Genomic DNA, 17,113 nt, shown 5'->3' with positions numbered 1-17,113 from the left:
ATTTTATTCCCAAGATGACAGGAAATCTTTGCTCACTTGTTGATTGTGCATATTTTTGCTGCTCCACCCATTGCACTTTTTTTTCCCCTTTTGGCTGAACTTAAAACAAATTAATCAGTGGCCAGCATCTGGCAGACAATTTTGCTAACTTTAAGTAACGTCAGTGATCTGTTAAAATGTTTGTTATATTGTAAACAGATTAAAAGGAAAGGGTAGCTATCTGAACATTAAACTTTTCTAAGATTTTTCAACTTTTCCTTCCTATACATTTAGTTTGAGCTTTGTAACTATAACGGCAGAAGCTTATTGGCGGGAACCAACAGTTCCTAAGCTACAGGCAGCCATTGATGTAAAATTTTGTCACCCACACAAGGCCACTAAGCAAATCTGCCATTTATTACTTCAGGAGAAAGAAGTCTGGATTCTAAAGACTTGAAAATATATAAGTCTTTGAAATCTCTGCCCTGCAACGAGTACACAAACAACACAATCGACACAAAAGTGCTGTCAGTTTGAGGCCACACTAGTCTGAGCACCACATGCTGAGGCTCACCTTCAAAGGGCAGGATCAATAGATAAGTTTACCCTTTTTATTCTGAGTGTGCATTTTAGACAATAGCAAAATCTCCCCCCTCCCCAAATAAGACGCATTGATATTTTCTATCTTCCTCAGCACCAAGATTCCTTTCTTCTGCTTTTTTCCCTTCACCCTTAAACTTCCACTAAAAGAGAAAAAAGTCACTAGACCCCTTGGATGGAGTCATGCTTCTTTTTTTCTGTATGTTGCTGTTTTTGGGGAAGTTAAGGGAAGTTAGGTTTAAGCAAAAATGGATACTCTAAAATTCTGCATGGCATAAGACATTTGTATTCCCTTTACATGCCCCCAAACCCTCCAAATGAAAAAGGTACAAATATTTAAGTCCTCCTCCTTCTGGAGGAGTTTTGCAGAACTGTAGCCAATTCCCTTGGGTCACATGCAGCCTGAAGTTGCCCTTTTGGAACTTCTTACTGAAGTGCAACAAGGAAAGGGAAATTATGGTTGCCATCTTGAGTCCAAATAATATGTAGTGATACACACACACATTCACCAGTGCCAGCTGCTCTGCAGTGTGCCAGAGAACATGGCAAAAGAATTACTCAGCCCACCTATCATCAGTGATCAGTATTCTGTATAGGTTGTATGGATTCTGTATAAAAGGTGTGATAAATGCTTTTCTGAGGGAAACCAAAATAATCCCGTTGCACTGAAGAAAACAACAGCATAACAGCATACCAACAGCATAACAGCCATACTTGCTGAAGCTTCCAGGGTTGTAATCTGCACATATCAGAAGACTGGTGAAGGCTGATATAAACTGTTGCCAGACCACAGTTAATTGGGTCACATGTAGCCCACAGGCCTTGAGTTGGAAATCCCTGTTCCAGATGTTCCATCAAGAGCGCCAGCCAATCTCAGGCCCCAAATTGGCCAGCACCAGATTACAACAGTTTATACATCTGGAAGTTGGGGGTACTGTTGGAATTGTCAATATATTAGTGTTTTTCCCATTCACATTTCTCTGTAGGCTTCTTATATAATTGTACAAGCTGTGTGATTGCTATCACTTTTCCTTCCTTGTCTCTTTCACCATGAGTTTGTTTTAGTCATTATAAGACTGCTCAAAGCATTTAGGGTTCAAGATTTTTCATACATTAAACCTAGAAAAATATTCTTTGAGGCTTTTGACAATACAAGGAAATAATAATTAGCATCCATTGATGAAACATCAATCAATCAATCAGATGATTAACTAGCAACCTTCTTGACAAAAGGGTAGTTGGCCAGGGGCCACAACAGTATATAAGTATTTCTGATTCAGTGACTCAAACATTCAGCAACACTTAGATGATGACCTCAATAATCAACTTTTTGAATACATCTTTGGATTAATCTGGTAATGGTATTCAAAAATTAAAAACCAGGATCAACCTTGGTTTCCTGATAAATTAGTAAAATTTTGCAGACAGTTGGAATACCTGGAAAATGAGAATATGTTCATGTGTATCTTAGTGGGAGCCTTTGTAAAACTTTTGCAAAAGTAATTCTGTTTTTGCTGATCTGAGGATTCTAATTCTAATTTTGGGGGGAAAGTATCTTTTCCTTTCCACCCAAAATGAATGGTTATCATTTGCTTCTGTGGAATTGAAGGTAAAAGGGTGCACCCAACAACATCAATTTGGAGAACAACTACATGTTTTTCTTTCTACTAATGTTCCCAGCCCCTGAGAATCAATCAGCTTCTATGTACATAGACTATCCTGATTTCTGTTTTATGATCTTACTAGACACTAACTTAGCATCGTCCACCTAAAATCCTTGTGAATGTTTCTACACCTTCATCTGAAAACCTGGTTTGCATGATAAAGCTCCATTTGATGGTGGAGTTAATTGTCAGGTAAAGGCAGGAGTTACATATCTATCTTTCATTCAATAGTCTATTCCTAATTTTTGGATAAATAGCAGTCAATTCACTGAATTTTAGAAAGGCTGATTAAAGGAGGGAAAGCTGACATGTTTTTCTTTCAGCTCTTTTCCTGCACAGGATGTGGAACGATTCCTGTCCCAACCAGATACCAATTGCTTAAAATTTAGTCTAGAAGTACTTTTGGAAATCATTTCCTTCATTCCTTTGTGGCATAATGTAGTCTGACTAATGCTTGGAACTGACTTGGAATCTGAATCTGAGTGCTGAAAATGCTACTTAGTTGATAGTCATTTCTAAAATGGATTTCCCACCAGATAATCTCCTAGTGCTTTTAGAATTGCTGCAATTCAGTTCATTCTATTTTGTTTGCGGGGTTTGTATCAATCTAGAGAAGAAGTACTTGAACTGACTTTATTTCACAAACAAAGCAAGGCAGTTAAAACTGCTCAGTCAGATTGCTAAAGAGGAAAATTCTGTTAATTCAAATATCAGACCAGAACCTGATAGAGTGCAATTTTATGGTTATGGGAGAAGTGGCAAGAGGGGCAAAGGAGGAAAAGAATGTTCCAAAATAAGGAACAAGAGGAAAGTTTAATTTTCAACAATACCCAATCCTAATTCATTCATGTATATATTTGTCCATATAATCATCTACACGTCTATCACCACACTTTGGATAGCTCTCTCAAAAAGAGAAAGTGGTTGAAATAACGGTCCCTTGGTTGCACATGAAATCAGCTTCTAATTATCTTTCCTATCAATTTTGATGTTTTGCAAGAAGTCTTCTCCTTGTTGGTTACATACCTAAAAAGATGTCAGCTCCTCTTATTACTGATTGCCTGAATAGTCTGAGATACGTTATTTGAATACAATGTCACCCTGTTGTGTTTTTCTTCTCTCAACATTCTGAGACAATTCTTTGTATACTTTCCCCAGCCAGTTATGGTACCATTGACAATGGATCCCAAGTTGCCAAAAAGTTTGCATCTTTGGATCTTCTGTTCTTATTATCCTCTCAGATAGGTTTGTATTCACAGTTGTTGGCACGAGCAATTTTTTTAAGTGTATATAGAATACTTAATGTAGCTAGACTATAGTATGTGCAAGTATGTACACTCCCATATTCTGTTCAGGACATCCTCAGAAGGCATCTGAGGATCCCATGCACAGTTGCTGCGTGCAAACTTAGTATGCAAACCAAATACTCTTTTTCTGTGTAATGCAAAGGCAAGTGGTTCTGCTGGTTAATTAATGCCTTCCTTCCATCTCTGTCCTGTTGACACAGTCCAACAAAGATCTCCAGTCATAGAATCTCATTCCAGGAATGATTATAGGAGAATGCAGAAGGAAACAATCCTCTTCACCTGCAGTTACAAAGAGAAAAGGCAGAAAGGGAGGGAGGGACTCAGTCAGCTATGCATAATTCTTTGCCCTATCCAGAAAATGAATGAAATCAGGATAGGCACTGCAGCACTGAGTGTGACATTCAGAGCCTGAGTTTAAAGAATGCACAACTTACTGGCTAAAATAATCACCAAAAGTGAAGAGGGAGCTCATTTTAAGGGAAAGGCAGGAAATGACTACTTTAGTGATTATGGGTTTCACCAGATTGGTTGACATAAACTGAATAGGTGGAGCTTCCTGAAGAGATTTTCCAGTTAAATTCCATGACCCTCTTCATCCTCTAAAAATCAACAGTTGAATAGCTAAAAATACCCAAATCTATAGCATGGATCCAGCAGTTTTGAAATCAGCAGCATAAAACCTATTGTCAATGTATGTAAAATTAAGGAAGAGTACCTGAATATTGATTCAAATTAATTCATAAACACTGAATATGTCATATAGAAAGAACATTTAATTGTCATGAGGGGCTGTAACAATGACTTCATTCACATTAAAACTTTTCCCAGTGAAAAGAGTGTTGAAGGTTGAAGGTCCGGAGCACGCATGTGAGCGTGAGCGTGTTGAGCCAGGAATCCAATCTGAGCGATGATTAGTCAAGTATGCTTTATGATTATAACAGAAAGGAAATGTATTTACAGGAAATACATTATAGGAATAGGTAAACCTAGAACCTGGCTAGCTACATCTTACCATGCGGAGAATCCTAAAGCACACGTTCTGCCTGTGTCTGTGTCTGTATCTGTGCATGCTTTGGAAGAAAGGCAGAAAGGAGTGGCTTCAAATTAGCAATCTCTTACACAAAGAACAGACAGAGGGATAGATAAAGGGGAGAATGAATAAATCCTTAACTCTCGATCAACACCCTACTGTCTCCTTGTATCCAGGAGGTGCTAATGAATCAGTGCCATTGAATTTGGAACTCCAACAATGGACAGGAGATTGTTCAATCTTCTTTCCTTTCTCCCCTTTCCTACTTCTATAAATGCACAATTATAATTTAATTATATTATATTGCCATGGCTAGACTGCTGAAGTTTTGTTTGGGTATGGAAAACAATATGCATTTATTTTTTAGCTAAAATCTCTCTTAAATTCTATTCCCATTTATTTTAGAATAAGAATTCCTGAATTCATATAACAGTTTGCATTTCAGCCATGCCATGCTATGCAAATTGATCCATAGTAAGGTCAGGAATTTGGAGAGGGGGAGGAGAGAGATTTGAATAAAAGTAGGCATCATGACTTTAAATGGACCAAAAGACAGGATAACTATGATTCTGCAATCCAGTATTAACAATCTAATAGTTATATTCTAATCTAACTATAATTTCTACATTTTCTTTTAGGCATTTCCATATACAAGTCTGGCAGGGAGATTGCCAGGTCACTGATAACTTAGGCTAAACTCCTATTGTCCAAGAAGCAGTGATAAATATCAATTATCTATTAGATTCGGCAAATGAATTGATGTATTCATTGGCTACAACTGAGCAACTACTTGCTGCAACTTGCAGGACCAGATTATCCTTCAAGACTTGCCCTTTCCTTGAAGAATGGATGCCTTAAAGAGCTGGCTCCTTTAAGTCATATTGTCTGTACTGACAAGATGTCACAGTGTGGGGTCTTGATTTCTTTTTCTAAGTCACTAAGATTCAATCTCTTTTTAAGAAAACCTACATTATAAAACATTATTGGAGGCTTTAAAATATTAATATAATCCTTACCTTTCACATTAAATAGCCTTTGGCATAATTATTTGCTATAATTCTATTTTTATAATTATCCTCTAGGAATAGCAAATAGTCTCTTGTATTTCTTTCCATCCATTTCTTTAAATTATTTTAATGTGCTGTTTTTGATGAACATTTCTTTGGGTCAGTTCAGAGGAACCAATTTGCTTCTCAACACCAATTTTCTTTACTAATCTCTTGAACTGGAAAAAGCTATAAATTCAAAGATATAATTAGCTCTTGCTTTATTTTTTGTTACAAAGGAAATAACCCCCTTGCCGTGATTGACTGATAAAACAATGCAAAAGCCAAAGAAAATATCAACATTTCAATTGTGCTTTGTTACAAAACAATATGTGTGTATTTACGCTTTTTTATTAGGAAATCCACAGACACTTTTAGAGAGGTAAGATTGAGCACAGCGTAATGAAGAATTGGCTCGGTTTACTTCATGTTCTGTCTCTCCCTTCTCCCACATACTTGGTCCATTGTGAACATTTTGAACTGTTTTTAAATATCTGCCAAGAAATTGATACAGAGATTGGTTTGGCGTATAAATGTTCCAAAAATATAACATCCTGTTTTGACTCAGCACTAAAGTATACCCTGCATGAGCATTTAGTTATAAACTCTGGTGTCATATGTACTTTGACTTGAAAAGTAAAAGGATGTCTCACTGTAGGTTAAACAGGCATTACCACAGCTGGCTTGCTATGTTTTAAACTAGCTATGGTGATGCCCATTTAACCAGAAAAAAATAGCTTCCTTATGGATATTGGATGTAGGGGATAGCCCCCAAAGGACCTTTTAGATCTATGTCCATTGTCTGAGGTGAGCAGATGCTTAAAGATCGAGAATCTCCCTTCTGCTTTCTAAGAGGAAAAGAAAGAAAGGCTTCTAGCAAGGCCTTTACTTTCAGTGTTACCATTGAACTATGGAGTAGTGTTATTACTTTTCATTCTTCCCTTTGTTTTTATCACTTGCATGAATTTGGGAGTTATTTTTATTATCTTAGAAGGGAGAGTTGTATGGTTAAAATATAATACTGCTGCCAGTTATATGCTCAGCTATGCTAGATTGATCGTGTCTTCAAGGGATGTCCTTTGTTCATCTCAGGGAAGGAAAAAAAATTTAGGTCCACAAGGAAGGGTGGGGGCAGAATTGCTCCTTTGCTTAAAATATATTGGAGTGTTGTACTGGTTCAGTCTGGCTGAATGATTGTCAGTCTAATAAGACCAGGTGCCTAATGGTCAATCTTCTGTTTGAAGGGTGTCCTGCTGAAGTTTACTTCAAAACTATAGAGTCACAAGAAGGAAAGGGACGTGGTCTTGAAGTTAACAATTAGCACATAGGTAGCAGACACATAGGTCATCTGACCAATCTGTTTTGTTTTGCTATTTTTAATTTAGCCCTTATTTCTTAATTAGCATCTTCCTTCTCCTGTATCATTTTAACAATGCATAAATAGCCATATTTTCAAACCATATCTTTTCCAAGTTGGTCTCCAGCTTTTAGTGTATTTGTGTAAGGAGTAAAACACAGTGTTTGCCAGCCTCTTCCAATTTGCTAGCTTCCAATTTGTATTGTACTACAAATTCCAGTGGGTTAAATAAGGTTATGCCCAAGTGACTTCCTTGCATTTTAAATGAGGTTTGTTATTCCATGATTTCAAACCACAAAACTGCTGCCATGTGATTAATGTAAAGGAGAAATTCCTCCAGAAAAGGAACCCTTCAGATCCCCATCAGATCCTGAATGGATCATGATATACAGCTGTGCCATTGGATCCCTGTTTAATGTCTAGAGTTGCTTTCTATTCATGCTGTGTAAGGAAGACAGACCCTCAAAATACCAATGGGATTCAAATATGCATAAATACATGTCTTATATCTGATGGTGTTAGTAAATGTTTGCAGCAAGTGTCCGTTTACAATAAATAAATATGGCAACCCAATACATAGAGTCATTTCAAATTGAGAAAACTGGCTAGGAAGACTTGTTCGATAAAGCAATGCCTTTTAATCAAATTTGTTACTGGAAAAGGTGCTACCTTCCCATTTTTCAAGTGGAGAAGTCCATAAAAAAAAGAACAGTAACTCCTATATATTGCCAAATGTGATTCTGCAAGCAATCAATAGATGTCAAAAATCTATTATCCAACTATGGTAGCAATTTATAAGGTAACCTGTTTAAGGAAACTGACTGACAAGAATAAATGATTGCATTTCTTTTTCTGTGTTGTCAGCTTATTCAATATTGTTTTAAGTGTGGTAAAAGATCAGTCTGGTTCAAAAACTCAGAGCAAGATTCGGCTTAACAAGGCACAGGAATGCTTTTGAACTGGAAAAGTCTTTATGAATCCTGCCATCGTGAGAACTGGTATTTATGCTGCAAACAGATCAAAACGTCTTCAGTGTTACATACTGGATTGATAAATTTTAACTCCACGCTTAGTGCTGATACAGACTAAATATTTTTTAACCAATTTTCCTGCCTAGTACATGCTAAGGTTAGAAAAATAAAGCAACTGAATTTCTGAAATAATGAGAGGAAGATGACTCCCCATAATGTCTGATTTTCACCTGGATTATAACAGTACCTTCCCAAAACTAGGTAAGCCTATTTTGGCTATATTGGTTTTTCCCACCTAGTATAGGTCATATTATATCCTGTTAGCATGATGACTGTATAGTTGGGTCTCTTGTCTGCCTTCTACTAGCAATGGTTCTCCATATAAGAACAAAGGATGGAAACAGTTTCAATAATCAGATTTTACATGCCAAAACTGTAGCATATCAGTTATCCATTTGTACCTTCTCCACAAGCTAATGCTTTCTCTATACCCAATGTAATGGGGGAAAAAATAGGTGGACTTAAAAAATCCCCCCCCCCCCGCCTTCCATCAAGGTAAGCATATAAGCAAAGCTTACTTACCCTGGCCTGCTCAACTTACTGGACAGTCCCTGATCTTCTGGTGCAGTTTTGGAGACCAGAACAGAGCACAGGAACAATATTTGGAAGAGGTCCTGAGGATCATACAGATACATTTTAAGTTTATATATTTAAGAAGTGTTAACTCTTCACTCATATTCCAGCTTGCAAAATACCTTCACCAAGCCACACAAGTGCACAAAGCTTCTGGCTTAGATGTGTTATTCAATTGTGTTATGATAATTTTTTGTAATGCTTTATTCTATACCAAACTATTTTATTTTTCGTATTTGTAGTGCTATTCAAAGATCAATGTAAAGAAATTTCAATTTCAAAGAGGTCTTTCCTTCCTTCCTTCCTTCCTTCCTTCCTTCCTTCCTTCCTTCCTTCCTTCCTTCCTTCCTTCCTTCCTTCCTTCTATTCAGTGGCATTTATTCTCCAATAAATATGCTTAATTTTTCATGCCAGTGTTACCCATCAAGTTCCAATTTATCAGGTAGATTCACATAAAAAGTTAATTACAAATATATATACATATATATATATATATTTATCATACAGACGAGGATCCAACGTCTCACTCACCTTAGACATGAGCAGCTTAGGATGTGCTGAACCTTTAATAGCTGTGCCAACCCCAAGGGAAAAAGTAGCAATGGAGTATCTACAGTCAGCCAGCAGGATCTTGACCAAAGAGCAATTAAAAGACATAGTTGCAAGTTCTCATTTACTTCAGACAGAATTCATGGTAAGTCTATAATCACTGCTTTGTTGTTTTAAAACTAAAAACTTTCTGTAACTTTCTGTGGTCTCCAGAAGGATGCTCCTCTGGCATTTATACTGATCACTGAATTCCTTGCTGAAGCAGCAAAATGTTTTGGGCTATCAGTGACAGGGTTATAAACTAGATATGCCCAACCAGTGTTCTAAAATTGCATTGCCCCAGCACACATATAAAAATTTAAAACATTTAACCATTTGGAACAAAAATGTCCTGGCATCATTTCATAGTTTCACTAAATCACAATTGAGTAAACAGCTGCTGAATCCAATTCCTTGTTATAAAATCAGATTTTCTATGTAGACCTCCAATTCTCTGTAGGTCTACATAGCATTCCTAGGTCTCCTGATGCATCAAGCAAAGATAATGGAATTCCAGAAAGATGGCTTAAGGGACAAATAGCTTAGGATCACTAATGTGGATGAAACTAGGCTAGGCAAGCACTCACTGATGTATCTGAAATACCCAAACCAAAATGTAGTGATCAAATATGTGTCAGGCTGTGACTCAAGGCTTTGCAAAGGAAGTTGAGTGGGGTAGTACTTTTATTCTGAGACTCTTGGAGAGCCAATTTTGAATCTGTGACCAGCAAGAATTGACCACTATATGAGTGAATGTGGTTTTATATTGTATTATATATTCTGTTTAACTTTGCAGGTTACCTAGAGTCTTTTGATTTGGTGACCTATAGATCTAAATTAATAAATAACCCATCCAACAGCCTTGCTGCTCTTTAACTTAAAATCTCTAACTCACAGATTATTTTTTTTAAAAAACAACAATGCTGTGGCTTTGTGATACAAGTTGCAATAAATCTCTTATTAACATTGATACTAAGTATACTGTCTGTGTTTTATTTCTTTCTCTTTAGGAAATCCCCATGAATTTTGTCAATCCTAAAGAAATAGACATCCCTAGTCATGGAACCAAAAATCGTTATAAGACCATTCTTCCAAGTAAGTTGGTTTAAAGTCATTTAAACCTCCACTATCCTATTATCAGTCCACTATTTATGTTCAACTTTTTAATTCTTAATTTGTAGGTGGCTCTTGAACTAGAGCAACCTGGGATGATTGAAAAGTGGTGTGTGAAATTATGTTTTTCTTTGAAAAAACTGCTGATATGCATTGTTGTTATTATCACAACTTCAGTTGATGGACTGCATTTGACTTCTTAGGCCCCAACTTGTATAGATATGCCAACTTGCATGGAAAATTAAATAAGCATTTGTCCTACCATAAACTTTAACAACTAAATAATTTAACTGACTGCTGGAAATTTCTGTTGAAGTAGTTGATTCATATCAATAGAATTTAAGTGTCTTGAATTTCTCTACTTCTATCCTCTGTGGTCAAAGTATGTTTCTTCAAGAATCTGATTCTGCTAAAAACATATGCTGAAGATCCATATGATCACAACTGTGATTATGTGGCAATGGCAAGGGGGAGAGGGAAAAAAGAATAAACCAAAAAGCAGACTCCAGTTCACTCCCTGAAATAGCCACAGCAATGCTGAGGACCTAAGCAGTCATGATTAGAAATGTGTTCCCCATCAAAGTTTGTATCCTTGGTTTGCACCCATGCCAGCTGCTAGGAAGTTAGTCTAGTAATTAATCTGGCAGAAGATGGATCCAGCTTTCCCTTCTCCTTAGTTGATGTAGTTTCCTCAATTGTCAGTAGTAAAGGTGAAACTCAGGCTTCTATAGCCTAGAGAAAGTCAGGATCTTAAGAAATAATCTTCTATGTGTCAGAAAAATAGGATTAGTTGAACATTTTAAATGCAATGCGGTATATTCTGATTCAGAATGGAGTACCACTGAATATGGTACGCTTGTATGAGTACAGTAATCTGGATAGTCTTTAAATTGGATGGGATTAATTCCCCCTCCGCTTTGGAGGCCAGTTCTGGTGCAGGTAGAAATTCAACAGCAGCACTTGAGTTCACTGCAAAAGGACTCTATCCCAAAGGCCCAAGAAGTGGCCTTTCTGAAGGATATTAAGTGGAGGAGACAAAATGGATCCCTCCCAGTGTCGCAATAAGAGAGGTAAGCATAAGCCTCGGCCCACTTCATCTGACAATAGGAGATTGGGAATAATATTTCTGTGACACAACTAGGTTTTAATTTCTGAATGCTATCTCAGATGTTCTCATAAGGATACGATATACTTTCTCCCTTCATACTTCCAAGTCTTTAAAAAAAATGGAAAAATTGGGGTATCCTATCCTTGCATAGAGAGAATATGCATCTGGGAAATAGGTTCTCCTCCCCATTTTCTTTGGACAAAACTCAAAAGCAGTGGGAAGAAGGCAGTATGAATCCTTCATGTATCTCTTTCACAGCTTTTCTGGAATGTTTGGAGGGATTCTTAACACATCCTCATACCTATAGCTGTCAAAATCATTGCATAAATCATCACAAGTTTTTAAAATAATCCTTATGCTTTTATGACATTTCCCTTTACTTCTTTGGGTTTTCATTTCCATTTCCATCTGTGCTGTCTTTACAGATCCTGTAAGCAGGGTATATTTGAAACCAAGGAACCCAGGGGATGCTTTGAGCACCTACATAAATGCTAACTACATCAGAGTAAGTACACTGATGCGCAGTGTGCTGACTTGCCAACATATATTTCATCTTCATGTTGTCCATTCAGTTCTTCTCTTGTCAGAACTTCTGGCTTAGTCCTCTGCCATCAGCTTCTGCTGCCCTTTCAGTAAAATACTATCAACAGTAGACTGCATAAAAATGAACAATCGTTCCAAAGTGTATTGGCCTTTTAATTGAAGCATTGTGCAAGATGTGTTAATTGTTTTCTTGTTCCTTTTCAGCCCATTATAATCACAAATTTTAATATGACTGTTCCATCTGTGTCTAAATTAGGGTTATGGTGGCCAAGAGAAAGCTTTCATTGCAACTCAGGGGCCTATGATTAATACTGTGAATGATTTCTGGCTGATGGTATGGCAAGAGGACAGTCCCGTTATTGTTATGATCACAAAGCTGAAGGAGAAAAATGAGGTAAGACTTCTCAGCTTAATCAATTATGGACACTTTTTTTTTTTTTTGGAAATAGAAAAACAGCCAATACTACTATCAAATATTCAAGATCCTAAATGACACATCTTGTTCATAACACTATATTAAAACTGAAATGAAATAAAATACCTAAGTAGTTGCAATATTTAATAGATTAAAACATGTTGATCAACAAAAAATATATTTCCAATTAGTGGCAAATATGAATGAATATATATATATATATTGTTTATTATCTTTAAATGTTATCTACCCTGAAGGACACGAGATAGATTATCCTAAGTAATAACAAAAAGTGTATGTTATATACACATACCTCTCCTAGAAATACTATGTAACTTTCTCTAAAACGATTATTAAGTATCATGTGCTACTTGTCTGAGTATTCACTTTAATACTGTTTTTATCCTAGTATAGGGTTCAGGACAGAATTCCCAGAACAACATTGTAAGGTAGTTTAATTTGAGAGTTAGAGAAAGAAAAAGTAGACCTCAAAAAAAACAGTTTCATCTCTCAAGCATGCTGACCTAACTTCTGAGTTCATTAGTTGGCACATGTGTCTCTTTCATTCTATCAGTGATACATAGTAAAATTATATGTATACATTCATGTAATGTATACTTTTACCAAAAACTTTGAAAGAATAACTTAACTAATTTACTCTTTATAACAGTATTAAAGTCATCAATATGCAATATAGGCAAAAACATTTTTTTTAAAAAAATCAGAATTACTTCTCAGAGCTTGAAATGGTAGCATAAGAAATAATCTTACTATGAAATTCCCATTCATCAGTAATTACTCAATATATAATAATCAGTCCAGCCATTTATGACCATAAAATTCTGCATTATATTAAATCAGCCCATGTAGTACAATATTCTTAGACTGACAGCACCTCTCCAGCATTTCAAAGTGTTCTCCAGCTCTTTCTGGAGATGTCAGGGATAGGATCTGATTGAACCTGCATTTAAATGTGGAAGCCCTGAGGCCTTAAAGGCCTTTATTGCCTTAGAAGTTTGCTGCATCCCTTGACTGAAATTATTTTTCAGAAATTAGCAGAGTCCCCCTTCCAAATAATAGGTCCATTTGTTCATTGAAGCAAATATTGGGTTCTGATTAGGAAAAGAGTTTAGACAGCTTTCTATACAAGGAGTATCCTATCTCATATCTATCTCCAAAATCTATAAAAGAATGAATTCTAAAGAAATATGAGATATTATAAGTAGTGCCTTATCAGGACTGATCAAAATACTTCTGAAAACCCATCCTATTAGAATATGGTACACAGAACAAATATTTTTCCCAAAGGAAAAGCAATTAAAAAAAAACCACTTCTAACACTGCTTGAAAAGAATGACTTGAAAGAAACACACAGTAATTCTCAACATATCAGGAAGCCCTGTGTTTACCTGAATTGCTCCCACTCATTACAATACTGTTTCTCTGCATTGTCCTAGACTGGCGGTAGCAATTTCCTCATAATAAAAAAGACAGAGACTTCTTAAGGAATTCCCAGGCTACATGGCCAACATCTATGTTTATATGAGCTTCTCATATTTGATCAAAAAATTCTGGGAGAAAAATTAAGAATGCTTTGTATGGTAGAAGAATCTTTTTCTGTTATATGATTTGCTTAGGGAAAGAGAACAGTTTATCCAATAAAGAGAGCAGTAAATACTTACAAGAAGTAAGGCTTCCAAACACTATGAAAGCATAGGTAAACATACATATCCAAATGGTCAATCTGTTTTAGATAAACATCTTTTGCTGCCCACTGAAATATCCTAATCAGTTATATTTTTTACTTTGCAATGTGTTTATCGAACTAGAAGAGGTTTTTATGTAGCAGTGCCATTGTGGAGAAACCTTTCACACATTTTTTCCTTAATCGTCCTTCAGGGAAAACAGGGAGTTGTCTTTCTAATAACATTAGATTAGAACATGTCCTCCCTTCCAAGCATTGGAAGGGAGGGCCAGGTATTTCTTCTGCAACCATATATAGCAAAGGGGGAAAATGAGCAACCTGTGGAAAATAACTAGTTTTTCCTACTCTATCCACCACAGACCCAGTATAAATTGTTCACCTCCCTCTTCCCTGCAAAAGTCAAGAAGTGACTATGTGACTTCATGTGACCTATCCAACCTTAATCAGTCATTGGAAGATCCCTCAAGGTTCCCATATCTTAGGATGGGCATGAGAAATACATGTTTATTCTCTTAACAATCAGCATCGTCTATTTATCCTTCTATCCCATTCCTCCAGCCACCAACAATACATTTTGTTAAGTAGCCAGGGCAGCAACAGGAATCAGGATGTCATATTCTGATCCAAGCAAAAGCTAATGAACTTTCATAGTGAGGAAAGGTTCTTACAGTGGCCAATTCAGAGAAAATATTATAGCATGGTAGATATATTTGAAGGGTACCCTGATCTATCGAACTATTCATTCATTCATTCATTCATTCATTCATTGCATTATATATTTAGAATCTGGATCTAAGACAAAATGTTATACAGTGGTGTGCTCTTTCCAGCCAGTATTCCATGGTATTGTCTTCATTAGATTATTTTGTTTTTTATATAGTTTTAATTTCTGTGAGCCACCCAGACTCATGTATTTAAGAGGGGTGGCTATATAAATTGATTGATTGATTGATTGAATAAATGAATAAATAAACAAATAAACAAATAAATTCTGTTTTCCCTCTAAGGTGTTATTTTTTTCTCTCTAAAGTTCTCTCAAGTTTTTATGAACTTTTTCAAGCCTTATGGTTTCACCAAATCTTCTGATGTTTCTCCCTCATCCCTGGCTGGTGCCATTTTGGTGCCAGTGCCTTTTAAAGCAGAGAAACACTTTAATATTACTGCCTGATTTGAAGAAAAAAAAAATCAGAGGTAAGAAACACTGAGAGGAAAATCACAGAGAAAGTAAGAGCTGTATTCCTATAGAGGCCAGCTGAATGCAGGGAATGACCACAGTAATCTATAGCATGTCCACTCAATTAATATTAAGTAATTAATAATTAATTAATACAATGATTTTTATATTAGCAGCCATAATAACTTTATCCTCTATGAATTTATTTAATCCCCTGTTAAAACCATGATATCAAAGAAAAGGGATATGTTTCTACAAGCAATAAATCAGCAGAACATTAAGACTGATGATAATACAAAGAAATCAGGAGACAAATTGAAAGGATAGATTAAAACCTAAGAGCTATAGTTCCCATGTCCCTCTAAGACAGTCAGGCTAAAACATAGGCATGAATGTGTTTCTCATTCTGATTTTAGTTGGAGCAAAATCATCACTCCAACAGAAACTTCTGTATTCTACAACAAAATTAAAAGCCACAAATAGAGAGGAGCTCAAACCACAAGTCCATATAGAGTCTTGGAAAAGAATTGAGTACTGGCAACGAAGCAAAGCTTCTGGACTATTCTTTTCTCTACCCCTCCGTGATAATAACCCAAATTATCAACGACAGAAAACCAATTGCTGTGTTATTTGAGAATAACCACATTCTTGTAGTTATCTGAGAGTTTTGGGTCACATTTATTATAGCAGGCTACAACAAGGTTCCATTCACTGATAACTTTTGTTTCCAGTTGAATCTCAGTTTTCTTAGCCAGTTTTGATCAATGAAGCTTGGCTCTTTTCCATTTTTCTTTAGGACTTGTATTGCTCTGCCAGACTTGTGCAATAACACATAATCTATCCTTTGCACATTGTACCCAATATATATCTGCCGTTTTTTTAATCTTTACTAATGGATTCATTACTACTTTACTGAGGCCCTGCAGATAGATCAGTCATGCAACCCAGGGATGGCTCTCATGGGTTACTAAACTATCACTCTCAACAGCTCCAATCAGCATGGCTAACAGTGAGAATTGCTAGGAGTTGGTTATAATATTTGGAAGATCACAGCTTCCCATACTACAATGATTTTGTAAGGTTCCAAAATTCTACTTGTTATAGTCTTTTCCCCATTATACTCTTTCCTTTCCATCTCATGGCTTCCCTTTATTTTATTTTATTTTATTTTATTTTATTTTATTTTATTTTATTTTATTTTATATTTTATTTTATTTTATTTTATTTTATTTTATTTTTTTGTCTAGCCAAATAGTACCACAATATACTTCCAATAGTTTGCATATACATAGTTTAATTAAGATATCCATTGTTATGAGAGCTTTCGTTATGGGCACTTTAATATAATTATGGACTTTGTATGGATAACTTATGGGATTTTATATCTAGATTCTGATAAAACACAGTTGGAGTCTTTAATTATATCACATTGATTATCCAGCCCTGGAGTCACAGGCTGGGCAACCTGATATCAGCAAGTAATACAAAAAAACCTGTATGATTCAGCAATGAGATTCAAAAAGGGACATTTTCAGCACAGTCCTTTTGCATATTTGGCCACGTTTTAATTAGGGTTTTGGTTGAGTCAGTGTGCACAAGAGACTGCTGATTTAATTTTGTGTTTGATTTATTCCAGGCAATTGATGTGCACTGAAGATGCATTATAGCACTGTGTTCACACTAATGAGGCTTTATTGAAAAGTTTAGACAATACTTTAAGAAATAGCTATAAACCAGTGACGAACATGTTCATTAAAAGTCAGATGGCAAATCAAATCTTTTTGTAATTAGCATTTCTGTCTGCCACTTGTGGCAACCCAAAATGAGACTCAGAAGAAAATGAAATTCAGTGAAAAGGGGGGGGAGTTTAGTTATCAGCT

At 36.0% G+C, this 17,113-nt stretch overlaps 1 protein-coding gene across 1 annotated transcript in view; it reads left to right on the top strand.

The window, feature by feature from the left end:
* Positions 1-17,113, top strand: part of PTPRR (protein tyrosine phosphatase receptor type R) — an 87,457-nt gene that overhangs the window by 60,736 nt on the left and 9,608 nt on the right. The window contains exons 7-10 of the mRNA XM_025163206.2: positions 9,095-9,281; positions 10,186-10,270; positions 11,822-11,901; positions 12,196-12,333. Of these exons, the coding sequence (XP_025018974.2) occupies positions 9,095-9,281; positions 10,186-10,270; positions 11,822-11,901; positions 12,196-12,333 (490 nt within the window). The remainder of the gene's footprint in view (positions 1-9,094; positions 9,282-10,185; positions 10,271-11,821; positions 11,902-12,195; positions 12,334-17,113) is intronic.

This window comes from Python bivittatus, unplaced genomic scaffold (assembly GCF_059951505.1).
Source record: "Python bivittatus isolate LINGU-HERP-01145 unplaced genomic scaffold, Pbiv_v1 ctg000330_np1212, whole genome shotgun sequence".
Taxonomy (NCBI): domain Eukaryota; kingdom Metazoa; phylum Chordata; class Lepidosauria; order Squamata; family Pythonidae; genus Python; species Python bivittatus.
Note: the sequence above shows the minus strand (reverse complement) of the source record. Positions and strands in the feature narration are given on the sequence as shown.